Source organism: Ictalurus furcatus, chromosome 12, assembly GCF_023375685.1.
Source record: "Ictalurus furcatus strain D&B chromosome 12, Billie_1.0, whole genome shotgun sequence".
In the NCBI taxonomy this organism is placed as follows: Eukaryota; Metazoa; Chordata; class Actinopteri; order Siluriformes; family Ictaluridae; genus Ictalurus; species Ictalurus furcatus.
Genome location: NC_071266.1, coordinates 9,909,440 through 9,934,666, shown reverse-complemented (window position 1 = coordinate 9,934,666; position 25,227 = coordinate 9,909,440). Strand labels below are relative to the sequence as shown.

Below are 25,227 nucleotides of genomic sequence, written 5' to 3'. Positions count from 1 at the left end.
CTTTAGCTCAATCCGCATACTCTATAGCACTGACTATACAGTGCACTGTTTTGAGGAGGTAAATAATCATATTTATACATATTTATATATCCTGTATATACTCTTTATATATCCCTTATTGTTCTCCTTACTATCTCGTTTATCTCTTCCCCCCCCCCTATTTTTTTTGGCTGCTGCTGTGACACCCTAATTTCTCCATCTGGGGATTAATAAAGTATTATCTTATCTTATCTTATCTTATCTTCGAATATGACGTGTTTCTGATTTTTTTTCTAACGCAGCATTATATCTTACTTGTGTTTTAAAATGTGCTCTCAGGCGATGCAAAGGTTTGCACTTGAAGCTACACATTACCATTGAAAGAAGATGATGCTTCTTTTGAATCTTTAAAACGAGAAGAGATTTCTCCTCCTTAAGCGCGAGTGAGCTCGTCCACACAGCTATTCATTCCTGTCACTTTATATCGCCTTACTTGATATCCGATGAGTCTTTTCCAGCTTAGAACCCATTCTCTAGCATTCTTCCTCGGTTTTTCACAATGTTTTCGCAACTATCCCTCCTGTCCCAGGCTGCATGATGAGGTTTCAGTGCTGTCAGGTGGACGTGGAGAAGGGACGCTGGAGGAGCTGGTGGACTCTCAGGAAAACCTGCTTTATCATTGTCGAGCACAACTGGTTTGAGTCCTTCATCATTTTCATGATCCTGCTGAGCAGTGGTGCTCTGGTGAGGATCAACACATGCACACACACACACACACACACACACACTAATTTACATGCACACATGTAAATTTTCCATTAGAGTTCAATAAGGCATGAATACTTCTTGGCTTTGATTCAGTTCAAGTGGCAACATAAAAAAGAGGAAAGTGCACAATAATTAGGCCAAGCAGAACAGCATAACGAAGCTCAGGAATAATTTTAGTTGTACACATCTCCCGTTTGATGTCAGGGCTGTTTACGATGCTGCAAACAAATACATACATATTCATACATACTGTAAAAATACAATGGGTTCCATTTATCCCCATGCAGAAGCTGAGAATATGTCTTTTCTCTCTCTCTCGCTCTTTGTGCGTGTGTGTATATGTGTGTGAGAAGGCTTTTGAGGATATCTACATAGAGCAGCGGAAGACGGTCAAGACAGTGCTGGAATACTCGGATAAAGTTTTCACTTACGTCTTCATCTTGGAGATGTTGCTGAAATGGGTGGCTTACGGCTTCGTCAAATATTTCACCAACGCCTGGTGCTGGCTCGACTTCCTCATCGTAGATGTACGTACAACCCTCATTTAACGCTCGGTGCACACTTTGGGATTATCATGTATAAAAGTACTTGCAGTCAGTGCTGGGCGTAATGCGTTATTGTCATTAAATTATGTTTCCCCCAGAAAAAAGTAAAGTAAGGGATGACTCTTCATTTTTAAGAATTTAATTACAGTTACTTATGATGTACTTGCATTACATAGTGTCTAGACTTTCAACAGTTCTGTATAAAACACTATTGAGTTTGATCAGCTAAAGATCACATTTGTGTTCTGATTTAACTCGGTCTCTTTAAATTCGTTAGCTGTAGGATAGCGCACGTGTGAGAGTTCACTCCAGGTCGCTGTGAAGTCGCTCAAGTTCAAGGATGTCAGCAGAAACGAGTGGCTGTTTTGCTAAATGGAAATATTCCCATTACTTCATTTTTTTAGACACATGTAGACAAGAACATCACAGTAATATGTAAGCTTGACTCAAATTTAAAGAACAGAATCACTTCTGTCGTCCACGTGGTCGAGGTCGATACGGATTTTAAGAAGTGATTAATAATGAGTAATGGAATTACTTTTCGGACAGAGTAATTAGTCAGTAGTTTAAATACAGCGTTGACGATGTAATTAGTAATCAGTAATTCATGACTTTTTTGAAGTAACTTACCCAACACTGCTTATAGTCAGAATATAAAAATATCGTTTAACTTCCCTGTATCACAAAGGCAGATTTCCAAATTTACAAAAAAATCCGGCAGGAAAAACAGCCCTTTTCTCAAATGAATCAGTGTAGTGGTTTAATTTGAAGCTTAAATTTAATTCATTGTCTGGCTGGAATAGATGTGGTTTTAATTAGCTTCACTGTTATTACGCTGTGATTAATAGCTGTATCTTTCAAAGTGTTGCTCTGTTAAGTGTCTATGCTTCCTGATTATCCTCTTTGTCCTGTTCTATACTGTTCAAATTAATCTCACTTTACTGTAGGGTGAAGTAAAGCGTCTTGCTAATTGTGACACCGAATAATCCTCAGTTTATAATTTACTGTGTATTTAATCAGTCTGTACAGGATTTCACATAGTTTGTTGTTTTTATTGTTGCGGGCAACAATGCTAGATTTTGCTGCGGCTTTTTAAAAGAAAAAAAAAATTCTGCTTTTTTTTTGTTGTGAAAAACTACTTCAGTTGGCGAAACTGCAATCTTTCGCAGTGATGTTTGCTGGTAAATGAGCTGTACCTTTTAGCCATACTCGTGTTCAGTGCATGTGAATTGATGACGGCTTCGGTTGAATGCGCATCGTGATGACATCACATGGCGTGTCTTGGCCCAAACATGGGAAAATCTGCGGTAATTTGTAAATATCGCAAGCTCCTACGAATATTGTGGACATTTAAAATCGAAGGCAACTGGTAAATCATTGTTTAAGTGCTCTGTGTTATTAGCCTTGATTTCCACTTTTCAGCTGAATGTTAAACTGACGTCAAATATCAAAAGAACAAAGAAGAAAAAGTTCCTTACTCAACTTGCCTTTTTTTGCAACACACATGTACTGTATAGTATATACAGTGTATAGGTCAGAGCTCAGACACCAGCATAATACTGTTCCCCTGGAGCAGATGGAGGTGGTTGTCTGTTTAGCATCTGCTGACTCATCGGTGACTCATTCCCACCTCGTTCTCACACACATGGGCCTGGAATACTGGGACTTTAATTCCCCAGAGGGTGCCAGCTTGTCACAGAGACGCCGGCACCCACTCTCCACCCGACCCTCACTTTATCTTCTCGTTCTGCTGCTCAGTAACGCATCTGTGTAGAAATACACTGAAATGGAGGAATTGACCCGAGTTACTGAGTGACTGTTGCCACTCCAAGGTTGATTCATTTCCTATATCTTGACACCATAAGGTTCTTTATTCAGCCTTCAGCAAGGATTACACTTTTAGTGCTTGCTGAACTTATCGCTAGGAGCATCCATCAAGCAAGACTTTGAATTAGTTCTTACTAATAATATAAACATGTGATCTGAGCTGATGCTAGAGAAATTTTGAAAATCAACACCTGATTTGATGAACAACATCAAAAAAATGTCTCTTTTTTGAACCACATCACAGAATACTCGATTCTGATTCATTTTTAATAACAGCAGCTCTGACAGTAGTATATCGATGCACTGGTTCTAAAATTAAATTAAATTTATTTTGTAACTGCTTACACAGGAACATTTATACACAGATGCTCCACATAGATTAAAAAAACGTGTAGTTGTTAATACGTTTTCTCTGAGGAGACGTTTATTTAGCGTTTATGGAAGGAGTCTCCAGAGTCAGCAAGTGAGTACGTTTACATGGACAGCAATAATCTAATTATTGAGCTTATTCTGAATAAGACATGCCACGCCACGCCGTCCGATGTCCCTCCAGAATTTCACATATCAACATACAGTTTGTCTCCGTTATACAGTATACAGTTTTGGGTGTTTTTATTTTTAATTTTACGAAAGCTTCAAGTGCAGTTAATTATTTGTCATGCTATACGTGCAAATAGACGACTGCTTGAAGCCGTGGGCTGCGTCCCAAACTACATATACATGTATTTCCCCTACTATATAGTAGGTTAGTACGTGGTTTCAGACGCAGCCGTGTTCTCTTGTTTGCCGTGAAATGGTTGAGCGCTGCCGTGTGTGTATGTGTCCTGTCGCAAAATGCGGTGAAAACTCTCACACGATGTTAATAGTGTGATTAAGGTGTGTACATGTCTATAATACACGTCGATAATGCAAATAAAATAGGAATACTCCACGTCTTAATTCGATTTGTGTTTACTTCGAGTATGACTTTAGCCGGATTAAGGTCATCAATAATCACTGTTTACATGCTAGTTTCTTAATCAGAGTATCATCTTAATCGGGTTAATATCGGATTATTGTTGTCCATGTAAACATACTGACTTTTAACGGTGAGCGGTAAAGCTGTAACTTTGTTTCCCAACCACTTTGTGGTTTCTCGGTAACAAGCTGGTTGTTTTTTTTTTGGTGGATTGAACGGTTAAAAATAGTTAATAATAAATATAACTAAATGAGCTGAGGAGCTAAATATTGCGAGTTAAACTTTTAGTAAGAATAAAGTCGTGTGAAAGGTTACGAAAAGTTCAATTCTTCAAATTCTTATCAGTTTCTCATGACATCTCGTTGGTTTGCTCGGAGATGTTATGAGCATGACTACATAGTTTTGATAGAAGCCATGTGGGCGGGGACAAACGAAGTCAGCCTTGTGTTTGGTGAGCATAAAGCTTACCCGAACTTTTATTTATTTTGTATTTATTTATTTGTCTTATTTATGTAAATTTATGACATATTTTAAAGCAATCTTGGGTGTTAGAAATGTGCTAGCTAGCTAGATGTATCAGAAGCCAAATTCATTTGCTGTTGTGTTAAATATGTTTGTTTTTTAACTTGCTTTTTGGTAATCACATTGCTTTCTCCTATGTCTTTGTGTGTGCGTGTGTGTGTGTGTGTGTGTGTGTGTTTTAGGTGTCTCTGATCAGCCTTGTTGCTACTGCTCTGGGTTACTCTGAGCTGAGTGCCATTAAATCACTGAGGACTCTACGTGCTCTGAGACCGCTAAGAGCATTGTCACGCTTCGAGGGCATGAGGGTAAAAACACATACACAAACAAAATAACTTTTACTCGTCACTGTAAATGCAATGGTTTTTATAACTGTGTTATATAATACGATTCAGCTGATGAATAAGTGTACAGGAAGTGATTTTGAATTTCTTTTTTTGCATGGTTGTTTTCGTGTTCTTTGATGACTCTGTGGTGCTTATTGTGATTATTATTATTATTGTTTTTGTTGTGCCTTTGACCTTTAATTTGTCTTTTTGTGTGTTGTGTGTCTCTTTCATTTGCAGTACACAAATGTAGTGACATCATCGTGTTTCAAGCAAGGTTTTTCGTTTCTGTTCTGATTTTGTGTGTCTACCTTCTTGTCAGCCCAGCTATATAAAAAAAAAAAAAAACCAAGCAAAAGAAAGTTTTAATTTAGAAGCAACAGCAGCTGCTGTACGATTTTCTCTGTGCTGTGTAATTATGTGACCGGTTCATCACGAGCCAAAATAAGCCCCTGTGTAGCGTTCATAGTTATTAGTGAACACCCTTTTTCCAAATGATCTTAGTCACTATTTTCCTTCAATAATGCAATAACAGAAGTGTGTGTAATCCCCTGTACCTCACTCAACTAACACCATTAATATACAGAATGTGATAATCCCCGCCCACCGTGCGTGATCATACAGGAAGTGAGAGTTCCAGCGACTAAGATTTGAATGTGTGTGTTACGGCAGGTCGTAGTGAACGCTCTGCTCGGCGCCATCCCCTCCATCATGAATGTGCTGCTTGTGTGTCTGATCTTCTGGCTCATCTTCAGCATCATGGGCGTCAACCTGTTCGCCGGGAAGTACTACCATTGCGTCAACAGCACCACGGACGAGATGTTACCCATCAGCGTGGTGAACAACATGTCCGAGTGCATGGCGCTGGTCAACGAGAGCACGCGCTGGAAAAACGTCAAGATCAACTTCGACAACGTGGGAGCCGGATACCTGGCCCTACTACAAGTGGTGAGGAGCGGTTTCACAATAATAGCTCAAGATCTAACCCCAATTAAGGGTTTCTCTTTAACAAAACCTAGAACCATTAACCATTGAAAGAACCCTATTTCTTAACAATTAAAAGGCATAAACACATTTCTATTAATGTTATTATCAATTTGTGTAAATCTGACATTTTATTCTGGATAAATAGTTCTCCATATCTATATTTAACTCATTTCCTTTCTCTCACCTCAGGCCACTTTTAAAGGCTGGATGGACATCATGTACGCCGCAGTAGACTCTCGCGATGTAAGTCTCTCCAGCAGCGGCACAATACGCTGCTCTTTGTGGGGGTTTTCAAAAATATGCAAGCTACATTTTTGGCTAATAATTGATGCTCTGTGACAGGAACACTGAAGCCTTCCCTGTGGCAGGTCTGGTTAGGTGGGAGTGCGTGAAGCTTATTTTTAGGATTAATTATACCAGTAATATGTACCGATCTCTTTTACTCCCTAAGTGGTACAAGCTCTACACAGTCATGGGTTTACTGCATGACTGAGCAATTAACGTTCTGTGCCAACTCGCAGTGTTGAGGTTAACCATGATGCATTGCCTGTATTTAAAAAATGTGTTGTATAATATACAAGATTACTTAAAGTGGATTTCACATTGATTAACATTGAGCTCTGAGCAAATAATATTGTACTTTCAAATCACTATAAAAGTGCATTCAACTGTTTCATAATAAGTAGTGGCTTTGGAAAACCCTTCATTTTCTACTATATCTTTTGCATTTATCTTAACTGCAAATAAAGATATAGCATTTCAAAATCTGTTTGCCCCTGAAAGTGAAGCAAGTAAAACAATTTATGGTACATAACTATCCCAACAACTTAATCATAATGATGTTCACTGTGTGAGGGGAAAAATCACACTTACTTAGCAAGGTTTTAGACAATTTACCACCAAATTTGTAAACCTGTGTTCACTCTAATGCGAGACAGAGTGATTTTCTACATACGTGCTTGACATGAACCAAGCGACAAAGCGCCAGCACAACAGGCGACAGTTCAATGAAGATTTTCTCAATTCTACGCAAATTTGATATGAAGAATGCAATGAAGTGAAATATTGGAAGGAAATCCTCTCGTTAAATGTGTATAGAAACATTACAAAGAAAAATAATGCATGGAAGGATGGAGCAGAGATGGTTGGTGCCTCTGGTGTGTGTATGTAGCTAGTACAGTTAGCTTGCTTTGAAAGTTAGTACGAAGCATATAATATGGAAATCAAATGACTGGTTTTCACACTAATTAGTGCATTATGTCATTTTTGTTAAACTAGTTAGCTTTAGACATGCTATGTACATGTATATATCTACTACAAGTTCTTATTAGAACTAAAAAAAAAAAGCCCTGGGCAGGCCACGCCCACAATAGAGACTTCAAGCGACATGACTGAATTGTCTCTTGCAAGTGTGAACATAGGGTTAAACTAACACGTTACAAGATGCGATCTTTGCAGGAAGATAGCAGAAGCAGGATTAAAAAGTCAATAAAATCATATATTTATGATTTCTTAAAGGATGTTTCAGACACAGTGACATCCAGTGGGTTTTGCCAGACCTTCACACATATGTAAATAGAGAAGTTAGGTATGCTATATATACAAATAAATAAATAAATAAATAAATAAATTACATTTCATCTTGCAGCTGGAGGAACAACCAGACTATGAAGTGAACCTGTACATGTACCTGTACTTCGTCATCTTCATCATCTTTGGCTCCTTCTTCACACTCAACCTCTTCATTGGTGTCATCATCGATAACTTCAACCAACAGAAGAAAAAGATGAGTGTTTAGAGCGGGTTAAATGGGGAGCGGGTTCCGTAAACACACACAACATCATTTTAAATCCATGCTAGGAGCCACGTGTATGTTTTATCTATTGTTTGTTTCCTAAAAACAGAATCGCATTGAAATTGTATCTGTTGTTTACAGCATAGAGAAATATTTGGTACATAAATCCTCACATGCATTAGCAAAGCAGCTCTGCTTCACTGACATTTATTAGTTCATAGGTGACTAGCGTGCAGTTCTGAGTGCACTGTGATTGGATTACGGATAAGATTCATGCAGATGAGGTTGTAACCAGCCTCTTTCTTTTTGTCCTTTACTTCGGAGGTCAGGATATTTTCATGACAGAAGAGCAGAAAAAGTACTACAACGCCATGAAGAAGCTCGGCTCGAAGAAACCGCAGAAACCCATCCCCAGACCTACAGTACGTACGGCATATTAAACACGTTAAAAATGAGAAAAGGAGTGTGCTTTATGTATGGTCGGATGCAAAAGTTTGCATCCCCCTGGACAATCTGTTGCAATGTTCAGTTTCACAGACGTTTCTTAACAAAATTTTGAAAAATAGTGAAAAATCAACAGGATGTCAGTATCAGAATCTCCCTTCTTGAATGTGGTATAAATTAGAGGTCGACCGTTACTGGATTTTATCGATACCGATAACTAAGTTTTAACAGTACCTGCCGATAAAACCTATAGTTTTTTTAATTAATAGTGAATGAAAACATAACACTCAGAGTAAAATATTATTATTATTATTATTATTATTATTATTATTATTACAAAAAGAAACAGTGCTGACTGTACCATGATAATACACTGCGTTTTTTTTTAAATTAAATTAATGTATAAATATTAATATATATTAACTATTAATAAATATAAATGTAAATAATAGATATACATCAAAACTGAACCAAAAAGTAAGAATCCAAATAAATAAAAATAGAGACATCCAAAATGAATCAAAAAACACTTGTCAGTGTTTTTATTTCACCTCTAGAGGCCGCTATCATACTGTGTAATGACAGCGGCCCCTTCTCAGCCGCTACACAAACTATCGGTGTGGATTTTTGCTGATGATCGATAGCAAAACTGATCAATTGGTCGAGCTCTAGTATAAATATTCTGTAATACAGGGCCATGGTGGCTTAGTGGTTAGCACGTTTGCCTCGCACCTCCGGGGATGGGTCCGAGTCCCTCCTCCACTCAAGTATGCGCAGAGTTTGCATGTTCTCTCTGTGCTTAGGGGGTTTCCTCTGGTTTCCTCCCCAGTCCAAAGATATGCGTTGTAGGCTGATTTGCATTTCCAAATTGTCCATGGTGTGTGAATGTGTGTGCAATTGTGGCCTGTACCCCGTTCAGGGTGGCCCCCGCCTTGTGCCCTGAGTGCCCTGGGATAGGCTCCAAGCTCCCCCCTGACCCCATGTAGGATAAGTGGTATGGAAAATGGATGGATGGATGGATGGATGGACATTCTGTAATTTTCCTGACATATCTTAAAAATTTGACTTCTTTCTTTCGGTTTTGTTTCAAACTATGTTTCTGCTGATTTTGGCTTGCACTCTGGGGAAAAATTGGCCAAACAAAAACTTTAATGTAGCAGTGAATAACAAGCTAACAAACAAATAAAGACTGAAGAAAGATTCAGCATTAAAATGGAATAGCTTTTTTTTATGATGACGTATCGGTAAACTTGCAGACAGTTTTTACACATGGACGTGTCAGTCAGAGTTGGTTCTGTATCCTATAAATGCCTCATGCATGTGATAGACAGGAAGTAATGTTGGGTAAATTAATGTGACGTGGACGTAATTTTGAACGATCTGCAACAGAACTCGTTTCCCCAAAGTGTGTGTTCTGACTTGTTGTATTGTTTATAGCTAAATTGTAAAACTGATCATTTGTACAGGTTAGTGGGGTTTTTTTTCGTAGGGGATACAAACCTTTGCACTCAGCTATAACTAGTGCTGTACATTATTAATATAAAAAGAAAGAAAGTTGTTTAACTGAATTAGTAAGGACATTTTTTTTTTTCATTTTCCAGAACCAACTTCAGGGCCTTGTCTTTGACCTGATCACCAAGCAAGCCTTCGACATCATCATCATGATCCTGATCTGCCTGAACATGGTGACCATGATGGTGGAAACTGATGACCAGACGCAAGACATGGATAACATCCTGTACTGGATCAACCTGGTCTTCATCGTGCTCTTCACCGGCGAGTGTGTGCTGAAGATGTTCTCGCTGAGACACTACTACTTCACGATCGGCTGGAATGTGTTTGACTTTGTGGTTGTGATTCTGTCCATCGTCGGTAAGTCCTGGGAAAGTGTTTGGTAAGAAACGTACTCCTCGAATGTGTTTGCTTCAGAAATTATGTTTCACGTATTCTCATGAATAAAACATAATATGATGTACTTTAATTTGCAGGAATGTTCCTCTCAGAGGTGATCGAGAAGTATTTTGTGTCGCCCACCTTATTCCGAGTCATCCGGCTGGCTAGGATCGGCCGTATCCTCCGTCTCATCAAGGGGGCCAAGGGTATCCGCACCCTCTTGTTCGCCTTAATGATGTCACTTCCTGCCTTGTTCAACATCGGGCTCCTGCTCTTCCTGGTCATGTTCATCTATGCCATTTTTGGCATGTCCAACTTTGCCTATGTCAAACACGAAGCCGGAATTGATGACATGTTCAACTTTGAGACGTTTGGAAACTCCATGCTGTGCCTATTCCAGATCACAACCTCCGCCGGCTGGGACGGGCTTCTGGCGCCCATCCTGAACAAGCGTGAACCTGACTGCGACAGTGAGACTGAGCACCCAGGCAACTCATACCGCGGCGACTGCGGCAACCCATCAGTGGGAATCTTCTTCTTCGTCAGCTACATCATCATCTGCTTCCTGATTGTGGTCAACATGTACATCGCTGTCATCCTGGAGAACTTTAGCGTTGCTACGGAGGAAAGCGCCGAACCGTTAAGTGAGGACGACTTTGAGATGTTCTACGAGGTGTGGGAGCGCTTTGACCCGAACGCTACGCAGTTTGTTGAGTATGACAAGCTGTCAGACTTTGCAGATGTCCTGGACCCACCGTTGCGCATCCCTAAGCCCAACAAGATCCAGCTGATCGCGATGGACCTGCCGATGGTCAGTGGAGACCGGATCCACTGCTTGGACATCCTGTTTGCCTTTACACTGCGTGTGCTGGGTGAGGAGGGTGAGATGGACGCGTTGCGGGGACAGATGGAGGAGCGCTTCATGGCTTCCAATCCATCCAAAGTGTCCTATGAGCCCATCACCACCACCCTGCGGCGCAAGCAGGAGGAAATGTCAGCCATCATCATCCAGCGAGCCTTCCGACACTACCGCATGCGCGTCACGATCAAGAAGGCGTCAGACATGTACCGCCAGCGACTGCAGGATAATGGCGAATCTCTGCCTGTTAAAGAGGTTCTCATGATCGGGAAGTTTCCAGAGAACTCGGCATCAGACAAAACGGACATGACCCCGTCTTCGGCTTCACCGCCCTCGTACAACAGCGTGGCCAAGTCAGAGAAGGACAAATATGAGAAGGAAAGGCGGGAGAAGGAGAACAGTACAAAAGACACACGCGAGAGAAAGAAATGAAATCCTGAGACTGTTCAGAGAGAGAACGAAACGAACGTGATGAAGACTGCTCTTTAAATGAGACACTGTTTACAGATTTTATGGGAACAAAGTTATGGACTTCCTTCGCAAAAGTTTTGGGACTCATGCCAAACTGAGTGTGTGTGTGTGTGTGTGTGTGTATGTGTGTGTGTGTGTCTGAGTGTGTGTGAGAGAGTGTGTGACTGTGTGTATTGATGAGAGACCAACTAGGATGCATGGTGATGAGACATGTTCATGTTCGTGTTGTTCAACGCACAACACACCACACACACTCCAACATACACACGTACACTTCAGAAGAGTGACTGTGACTGTTAAGAAGGATTTGGGTGTGTGTAGAGAGGAGCTGTCGGATGCGTCTTTTCATTCCGAGTGTCGTTCAGCAATCCTGAGGACGCTAGGAAGCTATTACACGGTCATCAGTAGCTAGCACTGCCACTACCACTGGTGTCCTTGTTGTCAAATGGCGTATTATGATATACCTGCACCTGTTTTTCTTACATTCATTCATTTTTTTTTTTTTTTTTAGAATCATGTCGAAATTTTCTACTCGTTCTTTCGATTGTGTAAATTGTTTCATCAAAGCGCAAGTCTGTCGAGGGTGTGGTAATGTAGAACTTTAGTTTTAAAAAAAAAAAAAAAAACAGAGAGAGAGAGAGAGAGAGATTTAACAGGTTATATGTTACCAGTTATGTGAAATAAAATAGGGAGGAAGTATCTGCTCTTTGTGAGCACAGTGTCCATTTAGGGATCAGGATTTTTAAAGCCACTGGGGTAGTGGGAATGTTTTATATAATTCTAATTATAGATAGAGATGTATTGCAGCGCTGCCTTATTCATCAGAACAACAAAACAGACGATCGAGAAAATAAAACAAGCACGGTCAGGGGAAGCTGACTGCAAATCCACGCTTTCTTTCTGATTGGTGCATGATTTGACTTTCTCTCAGAAGCCTGAATGTCCACCCTTGAACAAAATCCCCCCGGAATATCATGCTACGATGGTAACCACATCCACAACTTTTACTGAATGTCTCCACGCCAGAATGCCAGATTTGAAAAGAAAATCTCTTTCTTAGATCTCCTGGTTTCTTGGTTTCAAAAGAGAGACGATGTCTTTCTTCCAAAGCGAACATTCTGTTGCAGGGAAGCTGGCAGACGACTTTGAGCTCGAAGAACAACAATCACGAACCCCTAAACGTATGTGTTCGGGGGGGATGGGGGAGGATATTTGCAGTTACGATCAGTTCTTCTGTTGAAACTTGTGGTGATTCTGTCTGTACATATCAGCACTCTGTATCTCACCTCTGTACTCGACACTGTAGAGGAGCACTTTTACACTGCCATCTGGATGCATATTATCTCCGTGTGTCTGTGTGAATGTGTGTGTGTGAGAGATATATAGTATATATGTGTGAGACAGAGAGCTAGTATATGTGACTGTACTGGGACCAGCATTGATGTGCTTTATTCTCATTCGCTCGTTCAATGTTTATACTGTAAATAGTAGTTTGGATCTCATGTTTCCCTTTTTTTTTTTTTAAACTGATTTATTTTGTTTACATTTTTTTGCAAAGTGCTACAGTATGTGTAAGGGCCAGGTCCTGGTTTTAAATGTACATATAAATTTATGAAGCAATCAGTGGTTGTCATATTTCATTCGTAGTGTTGTAGTAAACTGCATGCACTATACTAACCAACTACATGGTGACATTATTTTAAAAAGCCAAAAGAATAAAGATCATATTTTTTGTACCAAAGTATACTTAATTTCCTCATCATTATAACTGTCACACGATATTCATGACTGTCATGAAGCCCCCACATTGTACCGGAAATTTCTATCTCTATCAACTGAGAAATTTTTTTTGTTACATTGAAATGTATTTTTTTTTCTTTTGTTGAAAATGTGTGTTCAGAATGTGCAAAATGACTTTTATTCCTTTGAATCGGAGCAAAAAGGTTTCTGACGTACACTGTAGTTTTCCAAAATAAAGCATATTTTGGGAAGCCAATACCTTTGAAAGTCTAAGAAATGTGTTTGATTTCTAAAAGCAGAATTTGTGAACGCATGCATCAGTTATACAGAAAATGTATGGGTTTCCATATGTTGGAAATTGTTTTATTATTATTTATAACTAAGTTGGTGAAATTGGAGTTAAGAGGAAGACTAACGCACAGAATCTACTGGATGAATCATTTGCTGATTAGTGAACAATGTTTCATCAGTGAATAATTCTTTTTGAATCGACTCCAGAAGTGTTTGATTCCTCTTAGACCACAGCAATTTGCCAACACTAACAATTTTAAAAATGTATTAAAGAACATGCGTTTTATCCATTTCTAGTTATGTTTAATGCTGTGTAAGAGTAAAGCACTTCAATCTACTTGGTGAATCAATGAATCATGAATGAATCATTCTTTTTGAAACGACTTCTTTATTCCTCCTATACCACTGCAATTTGCCAAGCTAGGATTTTTTTTTTACTTATTACAAATGACATGCCATGCAGTATGTTTTACTCATTTATAGTTACATTTAGTGTTATTCTTTTTTAATTGAGTCTGTTACAACCTAAAACGGATTATTTTACAAATAACACTACGTCTCAAATTGTTTTATTCCTCTTATACTGCAATTTACCTACACTAACCATTTTTTATTTATTAAAGAACGGTGTCCTACTTTTTATCCATTTACAGTTACATTTCATGCTTTGAGTACGAGTAAAGCACGTCTGGATGAATCATTTGCTAACTAGTGATCGATGATTCATGAATACATGAATTGATCTGCATGAATCTGTTTGTTGAAAGTAACACAATCTTGATTAGCTCAGGAGTCACACCACTTCATTAACTATTTTCCCCTAGAATACTATTCCTCTTATACCACAGCAATATTCCTTTCTTTAAACTTTAAAGGAACTGAATCAGTAAATCGAATAAATGAAAATATCTGGATTCAGTCTGTCTCCCACCTGACTGAAACTGACTCTCTGCTTTCTACTGGACTTCTTTTGTTTGGGTACCAACTGTTCTGACTTTCTCTTTACCTCCCACACTGAGGATGTTTGTTGGTATTCTGACAGTTATGGTATTTGGAGGCTTATTAATCTGAATTCTGAGGAGCTGCTCTGACCTGTGCTGTAATGAGGCCACGACCAATACATCTGTGCACATTATAAAGAGGTACGGTCGTGCTTATTTTTCAAATAAGGCTGTTGATTGACTGTTTCAGCTACAGTAAGCATCATTTATTCAAAGCTTAATAAACAGCTCAATTTCTGATCACTATTTAATTGCTTTTAATGGGGCGGTTGTGGCTCAGGTGGTAGAGTGGGTTGTCCACTAATCGTAGGGTTGGAGGTTCGATTCCCGGCCCACATCCCTCCACATGCTGAAGTGTCCTTGGGCAAGACACTGAACCCCAAGTTGCTGGGAAGTTATCGCCTTGCATGGCAGCTCTGCTACCATTGGTGCGTGAATGTGTGTGTGTGTGAATGGGTGAACGAGACACAGTGTAAAGCACTTTAGAACCATTAAGGTTAAAAAAGCACTATATAAATACAGCATTTACCATTTTGATTGTATATTTTTTTTAAACCTAAACATTTATCATGTGACAATATCTTAATCACAAATTAAGTTGTATGTTGTGCTCTGAATTAGAGTGAGAATAAAACAGGAGGAAAATTAAAGCAAGATATAAAGCTGAAAAATAATAATCTGAGCTGAGGGTGATACCACATGTCAACTTTACCTCAGGTTCAACTGCTTTTAACAGCCTGTGTGTTTGTGTGATGGAGAGAGGAAACACTCTGTAATCAGGAGTGACCCTGCTGGAGAGTCTCTCCTCCTGTTGCCTAGCAACCTGACATCACCATACTGCCCAACAGGTTTTTACATGTTTGCCAGATTTTCCCATAATTGTGAGAATACATAACAATTTTGACATTATTTGTTCTTTCATTTGTTTGTTAGATAGTTAGTTCATCCATCCATTCATTTGTTTATTTGTTTGTCCATTTTTTCAGTCACTTGTCCATTGTTTGTTTGCTTATTTATTTGTTTGTTTATTCATTTGTTCATTTGTTTGTTCGTTTATTTATTCACTTGCTTGTTCATTTATTTGCTTGTTTGTTCATTTATTCATACACTTGTTTGTCTATTCATTTGTTCACTTGTCTGTTCTTTGCTTATTTGTTCACTCATCTTTTAATTGATTAATTAATTCGTTTGTTTGCTTGTTTGTCATTCATTCATTCATTCATTTGCTTGTTTGTTGAATTGTTTTCATCCTTTAATTCATTAATTCGTTCATCATTTATTGTTTCTTTGTTTGTTAGTCTGTTCATTCATTAACTTTATCATTTGTTCATTCATCCTTTCTTTTATTCATTTGTTCATTTATTTGTTCATTCATTCAAGAATAGGATGTTACATGTCTTACATGACAAAATATTATTGTTCACATTTAAATAATGTTCATGAAAGAAATGTATTTTACAGTTAAAGCGGTCACTGGCTCCAAAAAGTATGTCCATGCTTTGCCTTTTGTAACTGTTTCCACTTCTTCCTTTTATTTTAATTTAATTTAATTTTGTACCCATAAGTCAGTGAGTCAGTTATGTATGTGTGTGTGTATGTACGTGTTTGTGTAAGTATGTAGGTGTGTGTGTGTGCGTGTGTGTGTGTGTGTGTGTGTATGTATGTGTGTGTTTGTGTTGTGTTTGTGTATGTGTCATATCACAGCCTAACCATGACTCAGTTTCCCAGGAGGCACCTCAAACTACAAACATGGCTGCTGAGGACTACACTTCCCACACACACATGCGTGCACCCTCCCCGGAGTTCTAACCGCACACACCTGCGACCAATCTCACACACACTCACACACAGCATATAAGAGACTTTGGGAACTAAAGGACTTTGCGAAGTAAACATTCAGTAGACGCTCTCTGCCATTATCCAAGCCATTTCATAGTGTATTTTGACAAAGTGACTTTGACCAGTGTTTCCGTCCCCAACCTCGATTTCTGCCCTGCCTTGTTTTGTTTGTTTGACTGCCTGATTTCCTGACCCCAGCCTGTTTCACGACCACAAACTTTGCCTCTCCCTTTGGATTTTACTGCTTTGATTCTGTATATCTGCAACTGCTTCCATCTCCGCCAACGAGGCGTGACAGATTACTTCACCCTCCCTATGGAAGCAGCAGGTAACCCGGATTGGCGTCAAGCCATTGATAGCCATGGGAGAATGATAAGCGACCAGAGCCAGCAGCTAGCCTACCTGACTGCGCAGGTAAATAGGCTGGTTCAGACCGCGCCGGTCGCTACACTGAAGCCTACTCAGTTTCCTCCCGGCACCGGAGAAGTATGCCGGGGATTTGGCACGCTGTAGGGATTTTTTCCTGCAATGCTTCCTGTTTTTCGCGAGCTACCCAGAGATGCCGGAAGCAAGGAGAATCACCAATTTCATGGAGCTGTTAACTGGGGGAGCTCTCCTCTGGGCCACGGCTGAATGGGAGCAGAGAAGCAGTACCATCTCATCCTTGGAGCAGTTGACAGCTCGATTTCGGCTGGTCTTCGATCACTCTCTGGATGACAAAGAGACAGGGGAGGAACTGCTAACCCTAAAGCAAGGTGCACACCGCGTTGCGGATTAAGCCCTCGATTTTTGCACTGTCGCTGCATGGAGTGGATGGAACGAGCCAGCTCTCAAGACTATGTTTCACAAGGGAAAAAACCTGGATGTAGTGACAGAGCTGGCCTGTCGCGATGATCAACTCACCCTCGGCTCACTCATTAACCTGGCTATCTGCCTAGATCACCTGCTACAGAGCCGCCGCACAGTACGCAGCGAGGCTGATGTTGCTGTGCAAGGTGCCCCTGCTGAGTCCATGCAGCTGGGGCGTGCGTGGCTCAATGAGGAGGAGAGAGAGAGTGGCGGCATCGCGAGTTTCGTTGCTTCTACTGCGGTGAGGAGAGGCACCTCATCAGACAGTGCCGTCTCAAGCAGCGTCGCGGCCTAGGAGATAGTGGGACAGCTAAACCACATTAGCCAGGGGTGAGTTTGGGTCCTTCAACCCAGATTGTATCTCAACCTGCATTTGTGCTACCTGTCGTAGTTGAATACTCAGGGTTGTCTTGTATCTTAGAAGCGCTGATTGACTCAGGAGCGGCGGGGAATTTCATTGATCAAAACACCTTACAGCAGTACAACATCCCTGTTCGTCCACTAATTCAACCACGAAAGATCCAGGCCATTGATGGAGCTCCTATTGGGAAGGGGTTCGTCTCCCATTGTACAGAGCCACTCACCCTTCAAACCAGCGCGCTCCATCAGGAGAGCATAGTGTTCTATGTTACACTATGTTACAGTGTCTGCCAGACATCCAGTGATTCTAGGCCTCCCCTGGATGGAACAACACAACCCAGGTATTTCATGGACTAACAAGGAGATCATGCACTGGACCACCCATTGCATAGCACACTACCGACAGACACCAGTGATCTCACTGGCGGCCACCTCCATCGAAAGCCCGAATAAAACCGTTACAGTCCACATTCCACCTGAATATCATAACCTCAGGGAGGCGTTTAGCAAGGAGAGAGCTAGTGGATTACCACCTCATTGACCCTACGACTGTGCCATACATCTGCTTCCGGAAACTACGCCACCCCGAGGAAGGGTGTATCCATTATCACAGACTGAGCAGAGAGCTATGGAGGAGTTTATTCAGGAGGCACTGCAGCAGGGCTACATAAGACCATCTACATCCCCTGCTTCAGCAACACATCCTTTCATCATATTCACAGATCACAAGAACCTAGAGTACCTACATACTGCCAAGCGTTTATCACCTCGTCAAGCCCGCTGGTCACTATTCTTCTCAAGGTTCCAATTCACCCTGTCGTACAGACCCGGGACAAGGAACATTAAGGTGGATGCGCTCTCTCGTCTGGACAACACTGAGGTTCGGAGGAACCACGAAGAATTCATTATCCCCCCATCCTGTATTGTCAGTGCCCTGGAGTGGGAGTTAGACCAAACCTTTGCGAGGTCACAGGTTCCAGAAGCATGCCCCTCAGGAAGACAATTTGTGCCCGAGCTGCACCGACAGGAACTCATTGTCTGGGCCCACACGGCTGTTGCCACAGGTCACCCAGGTGCACACCGCACCTACCATCTGTTGCGGGCTAAGTACTGGTGGCCTAATATGGCAAGGGAGGTACACCGAGTAGTGTCTTCATGCTCATCGTGCGCCCAATGTAAGGTTCCACGGACACTACCGGCCAGCAAGCTCAATCCCCTACCCGTACCGGAATGCCCCTGGTCCCACATCTCCATTGATTTTGTCACAGACCTACCAGAATCATAGGGAAACACGACCATTCAAGTGACGGTGGACCAATTTTCTAAGTCCATAAGGTTCATTCCACTACACACCCTCCCCACCGCCTTCATGACAGCTGAAGTACTCTTTCAGCATGTGTTCAGGTACTTCGGCATCCCAGAGGAAATAGTCAGTGATCGGGGACCTCAATTCATGTCCAGGTTATGGTCCAGCTTCATGGAGAAGATGGGATCACTGTCAAACTCATATCTGGCTACCACCCACAACCTAATGGCCAAGTGGAACGAATGAACCAGGAGATTGGCCGGTTCCTCAGGACATTCTGTGCCTCAAGCCCCGAGGACTGGAGCAGATTCCTCCCCTGGGCCGAATACATACAGAATTCGCTACGTCACTCAGCCACAGGGCTCACACCATTCCAATGTGTGAGCCCTGTGGCTGAGTGACGTAGCGAATTCTGTGTGTATACCAGCCTCCACTGTTCCCCTGGAATGCAAATCCCACCGAATCACCAGCAGTTGGCCAGTGGTTCCAGAGGAGTGAACAGGTTTTGGCCAGCACACATCAGCATCTTGAACAAACTGCACGCGCCTACAAGCCCAAGGCTGACCGTCGACACAGCGAGCAGCCTTAGTACCAGCCCGGAGATAGGGTCTGGTTATCCACTAAGGACTTAGGACAGCCGCATGGATGCAAGAAACTTACCCCAAGGTACACCGGACCATTCAAGGTCGTCAAGCAGATCAGTGAGGTTACCTACCATTTGGAATTACCTCGACACAGTCACATAGCTCCATGTGTCACAACTCAAGCCTGTCATCACGGGACCTCTAGCCACGGATGTGCCCTTCGAAACCCCTCCTGTCCCACTCAAGATCGATGGGCAACCCACCTACCTCATCAAAAATATCCTAAACTCGCGGCATAGGAGGGGCAAGCTGGAGTACTTGATTGAGTGGGAGGGATATGGGCCAGAGGAACTGTGTTGGGTGCCTGTGCAAGACATCCTGGACCCGCAGATATGTAAAGACTTCCACGCATCACACCCTGAACTTCCAGGACCCCGACCCTGGGGGAGAGCCAAAAAGAACTCTGCTCCCAGAGTGAGCCCGTTGGGGGGGCTCTGTCCTATCACAGCCTAACCATGACTCAGTTTCCCAGGAGGCACCGCACACTACAAACATGGCCGCTGAGGACTACACTTCCCACACACGCATGCGTGCACCCTAACCGCACTCACCTGCAAACAACCTCACACACACTCACACACAGCATATAAGAGACTTTGGGAACTGAAGGACTTTGCGAAGTAAACGTCCAGTAGACTTGCTCTCTGTCATTATCCAAGCCGTTTCATAGTGTATTTTTGACAACGTGACTTTGACCAGTGTTTCCAACCCCGACCTCGATTTCTGCCTTGCCTTGCCTTGTTTTGTTTGTTTGCCTGATCGCCTGACCCCAGCCTGTTTCACGACCACGAACTTTACCTTTCCCTTTGGATTTTACTGCTTTGATTCTGTATACCTGCAACTGCTTCCATCTCCGCCAACGAGGCGTGACAGTATGTATGTATGTATGTGTGTGTGTATGTATGTATGTATGTATGTGTTTGTGTTGTGAGTGTGTGTGTGTGTGTGTGTGTGTGTGTGTATGGTATGTTTTGTCAGTGTATGTACACTGATGACCACTAGAGGGAGCTCTTCTCTGCTTTTCTACCCCCAAGTTCACATTTCTTTTAGATTCCTTCTGGAATTTCTTGTGTTCAAAATGTTTTATAAAAGCTATACAGTCTTGCATATGGATATCAAACCATATAAAGACTATCTTCTATTTAACAAGTGTCTACAGAAATAGAAGTTATCGTTTGTGGTAGAGATGACAGATATGACAGATGACAGAGCTCGGCTTCTGTACAGCACAATAAGGCCAAAGTGGTCTTTAAACCGCATGAAAAGGCCTAAATGGTGTGTGTTCCCCCCCCCCCCCCTGAGGCTCTGTGCGGTTTGCTTCTGCACTCTGCTTTGAGTGAATAAGAGCTGCAGAATGAGAGAGACTCACTTTTTCCACTTCAGAAAGAAAAAAAAATCCTGATGACAGGACAAAAAAAACCTACTCATGCCATTATGCCATCTGTGCAAGCGTTTAAGGAAAAGCGCGGGAAGCTTCCCAAGCTAAACAGGCTAACTGTAGTATCCCTGAGGAAAAATAGTTATTATATATATTTTTCTCCGCGTTTTTATTTTCTCTGGGAATTTTCCGTATCCCAAAGAAGAATTTTAATATTTAAAACAGACAGAAGCAAATAATTTACAAAACAGTTAATATTTATTGTTATTTCATATCGACAAAGCCATATTTAGGTCTGATTCCCAAATAGAACTTGACTCTCTTTATAAGTGCACTACATAGAGGATGAAAGCAATGGGCTTTAATGTCTTATCTAGTGCACTAAATGTGCAATATGGGGTAGTTTGGGATTTTTCCATAACCTGGTCTCAGTAGCAGTAGCTTCTCATGGGGCTAAATTTAATCCCTGTAAGTTAAATACAGAGAAATGTGAGCTAAGAATAAATACAATAATAATTTATAATGATTTTCTTTCCAGAAGTTTCACTTTTTACCCACAAATTCAGTCCTATTCGTCCACATTTTCCTCTATTTCATGGTTGGTTAATGTCTTATTATTATTTTATAAATCTTATAAATATTTTATGTTATTTTTTTAATTAGTCCTATTTGTTTTGTATTTCTATTTATTTTGGTATGTACTGTTTTATTTATTTTATAATAGTGTATTTTATACTTACATTCACAGTTAGTGTAATACTTAACTAGTCCTATTTATATAATATTTTGTATTATTTGTATTCTTTTTATTATTTTACTTGTTTTCATCATTATATTTTATATTATTTGTAATTTTCATTTGACTCTTTTTATTTTATTTTAGCATTGTAGTTTAATTAGGATTATTTATATAGTTTTTTGTTTTTTAATATTAGATTCTTATTTACTACTTTTCATTTTACTTATTTTATTGGTTTGTATTTTATTTTTGTATTCATAGTTACTGTAATTTTTTTTAACTCTGTCTATATTGTATTTTTTATCTATTGGTTTATTTATTTTCATATTTCTGCTTTACTATTTATATAATAATAATAACTAATGTTACGCCACGGCCAGCAGAGGGCACTGGCTCAGCTCCGGACGAGTCACGTGACATTGTTTTTGTTCGCTCGCTTCCTGATTGAGCATTTTGTGTTAAGTGACTTTAATTTGCCCCAGGTGTCCATGCTTTGAGTTAATGATGTTCTTTATTTAAATGCCTGGGTGAGTGAGCACTTCGCTCAGTATTATACCGTGTCTTTGGTTGATCCTTGTGAGTGTTGTTTGGATCAGTAGTTGCGTTTGTTTTCCCATGCCTCGAATGTTCTCGTTTCCCGGTGAAGACCGCGTTTACTTTAACCCTGAGCTTGTGTCTAATAAAGACTGTGACCTGCACCTGCATCCGCCTCCAGTCCCGTCTTGTAACAGAATACTGAGCCCAAAATGCGGAAGCAGCAGGTAGCCATGAGCGCCGCCGAAGAGGCCAGGATTTGGGCGCTTTACCGTTCGTCCCTGGAGATGAGCAAACAGCTAGAAGAGGAAATTGCTCAGTGCAAAGCCGAGCTGCGCGCTGCGTCGTCCCTCGCGCCATTTACCCCGTCCCCGCCGCCAAGGAGCAACGCCGTGCAACGCAGCCAGCACAGTGACCTGAGCATCTGGGGCTTCCCACTGCAGGGGAGGTACACCATGCTGCGCAGTCCAGGGGTGAAGGCTGGCCCAGAAATTTTTTTGGGGGGGCAACGAGGACAGCAGAGCTCCAGCCTGAGGCCTACGGGGAGGTCTCAGCTGTGGAGCTCCTACCTGAGGTCAACATGGCGACCTCAGAGCGACAGCTTAAGGCGGCCGAGGAGGCCGTCCCACTGCCCTGCCTGGCCGAGGAGGCCGTCCTGCTGTCCAGCCCAGCCGAGGAGGTTGTCATGCTGCCCTGCACAGCCGAGGAAGCTGTCCTGCTGCCCAGCCCAGCCGAGGAGGTCGTCATGCTGCCCTGCACAGCCGAGGAAGCTGTCCAGCCCAGCCGAGGAGGTAGTCACGCTGTCCTGCACAGCCGAGGAAGCTGTCCTGCTGCCCTGCCTGGCCGAGGACACCGCCCAGCCTGCCAGTCCCGCTGGGGACGCCGCCCAGCCTGCCAGTCCTGCCGGGGGGCGCCGCCCTGCGTTCCAGAGCCGCCGGGGGGCGGTGCCCAGCGTTCCAGAGCCGCCAGGGGGCGGTGCCCTGTGTTCCAGAGCCGGCGCCCAGCGTTCCAGAGCCGCCGGGGGGCGGCCCCCAGAGTTCCATTTCCGGCGCCACCAGGGGCGGCGCTCCGACTTTCAACCCCGGTGGGGGGTTGAAAGTCCCCCCCCTCCAACGGGACCCCCGTTGGAGGGGGGTTCTTGGTGCTCTGGGAGGAGCACCCTTTGGAGGGGGGTTCTGTTACGCACGGCCAGCAGAGGGCACTGGCTCGGCTCCGGACGAGTCACGTGACATTGTTTTTGTTCGCTCGCTTCCTGATTGAGCATTTTGTGTTAAGTGACTTTAATTTGCCCCAGGTGTCCATGCTTTGAGTTAATGATGTTCTTTATTTAAATGCCTGGGTGACTGAGCACTTTGCTCAGTATTATACCGTGTCTTTGGTTGATCCTTGTGAGTGTTGTTTGGATCAGTAGTTGCGTTTGTTTTCCCATGCCTCGAATGTTCTCGTTTCCCGGTGAAGACCGTGTTTACTTTAACCCTGAGCTTGTCTAATAAAGACTGTGACCTGCATCTGCCTCCAGTCCCGTCTTGTAACAACTAATAATAATCACTATTATTATTTTTATTATTTAATATATCCATTATGTTTGTGTCATATTTTATGCTTGTATTCATAGTTAGCATAATAACATTTAACTTATTTATATTTTATTATTTATATTTCTTCTTTTACTTTTTTTCATTCTCTTGTAATAAACCTGAATGTGTTTGAGAACGCTCATGTACAAGGTTGCCAGGTGTACGTGACAAACGAATCGAAATTGAATGTAAATCTCAATTTTTTTCCATTTTTCACATCCTATACAGTCCTACGAATTAACAATGGTAAATTTATTGTAATAGTTACAGTTTTTAAAGTAACAGATGTAACCTCAGCAGTACTAAAAACTCAATTTCCTTAAAGATTCCGGTCACCACGGCGCTAAAACAGCCGTGTATTTTTTTTTACAGATATATTGTCATAAATATTCTCATAGGTAGCATGAGAAATTTTTATAACAATATATAGACCAGTTTACTGATGCACAACACCATGAATACTAATTTTATTTAATATTATGCTGATACGCCAGTCCACCTACTAACTCACAACATTTTAAGCATAACCACAGTACCTGCGTGTGTGATAGCCTAAGCTTTTAGTTTCAGCTAGGTTAGATTAAAAAAACAAAAGCTTTTAAATTCTTGACTTGAAGATGATAAATATGATTCATCTAATGTGTGCAAGACCCATGGGGAAAATCCATTCATGGCAGTAGCTCACAAGTGACTTCTACAGGAAACATACAGACAGCAACAGTGTCTGTGGCAATAAACCTCTCATGAACTGATCTGAGAGGAAGATTTCATGAAGTCATGGGAAGAGACACTTAGCTGTGTCTTTATTGACGATCCAGGCCGAGCAACTGGAGAATTCAATGAATTTCTGAAATGTTATGCTTATCAGGCAGACGAAACAAATTACTACTGCAAATTATGTGTAGGTGAATTGCTCTGTGGTGTGTGTGTGTGTGTGTGTGTAAGTGAGCTGTGTTTCTGTGAGTTGAATAATGCATTCCTCTGATGAACATTTCTCTGCTTACAGCTCTCCGCTTCTCATGACATTAGGATCATGTGCATTAGGATGATTTCTCTCTCTCTCTCTCTCTCTCTCTCTCTCTCTCTCTCTCTCTCTCTCACTCTTTCCAATTTATATTGTGTGAGTAACCCTTCTGGACCTGGCATCTAAAGTCAAGGTCTTTACTAGGCTGTGTGCTCGATAATGCAAACTAACTTGCGTAACAGATGTTAAACAACAAACAGATAAAAAAGTATGACTTCTTGTTTATCAATAAATTACAATTTGTTTTAAATCATTGGAAATTGCTGTGTTATAAGAGGAATAAACCACTTTGGGATGTGCTGTTATAGGAAATTAACACCTTCAGGGTGTTGACAGTGACTCCACTTCATCACACAACCTTGTTATTGATTATTTTCCTACAACAGCACGCCCCCATGTGTTTTATTTCTTAATAATAATGGTTAAAACTTACAAATGCATTTTTTTTTTAATATAAATTTTGTTTTTTCACTTAAAAAGTGCAGGTCAGCTAAGGTTTCCCTCAGTCTGGGTGGATACCATAATAAGGAAACTGGAATTGTTTGTGTGTGTGTGTGTGTGTGTGTGTGTGTGT

At 41.5% G+C, this 25,227-nt stretch overlaps 1 protein-coding gene across 1 annotated transcript in view; it reads left to right on the top strand.

Moving 5' to 3' along the window:
• Nucleotides 1-12,004, top strand: part of scn1lab (sodium channel, voltage-gated, type I like, alpha b) — a 55,352-nt gene extending 43,348 nt beyond the window's left edge. The window contains exons 19-27 of the mRNA XM_053638643.1: nucleotides 569-723; nucleotides 1,101-1,274; nucleotides 4,782-4,904; nucleotides 5,595-5,870; nucleotides 6,099-6,152; nucleotides 7,558-7,695; nucleotides 8,022-8,126; nucleotides 9,750-10,020; nucleotides 10,137-12,004. Of these exons, the coding sequence (XP_053494618.1) occupies nucleotides 569-723; nucleotides 1,101-1,274; nucleotides 4,782-4,904; nucleotides 5,595-5,870; nucleotides 6,099-6,152; nucleotides 7,558-7,695; nucleotides 8,022-8,126; nucleotides 9,750-10,020; nucleotides 10,137-11,332 (2,492 nt within the window). The 3' untranslated portion in view covers nucleotides 11,333-12,004. The remainder of the gene's footprint in view (nucleotides 1-568; nucleotides 724-1,100; nucleotides 1,275-4,781; nucleotides 4,905-5,594; nucleotides 5,871-6,098; nucleotides 6,153-7,557; nucleotides 7,696-8,021; nucleotides 8,127-9,749; nucleotides 10,021-10,136) is intronic.
• Nucleotides 12,005-25,227: the final 13,223 nt, after the last annotated feature.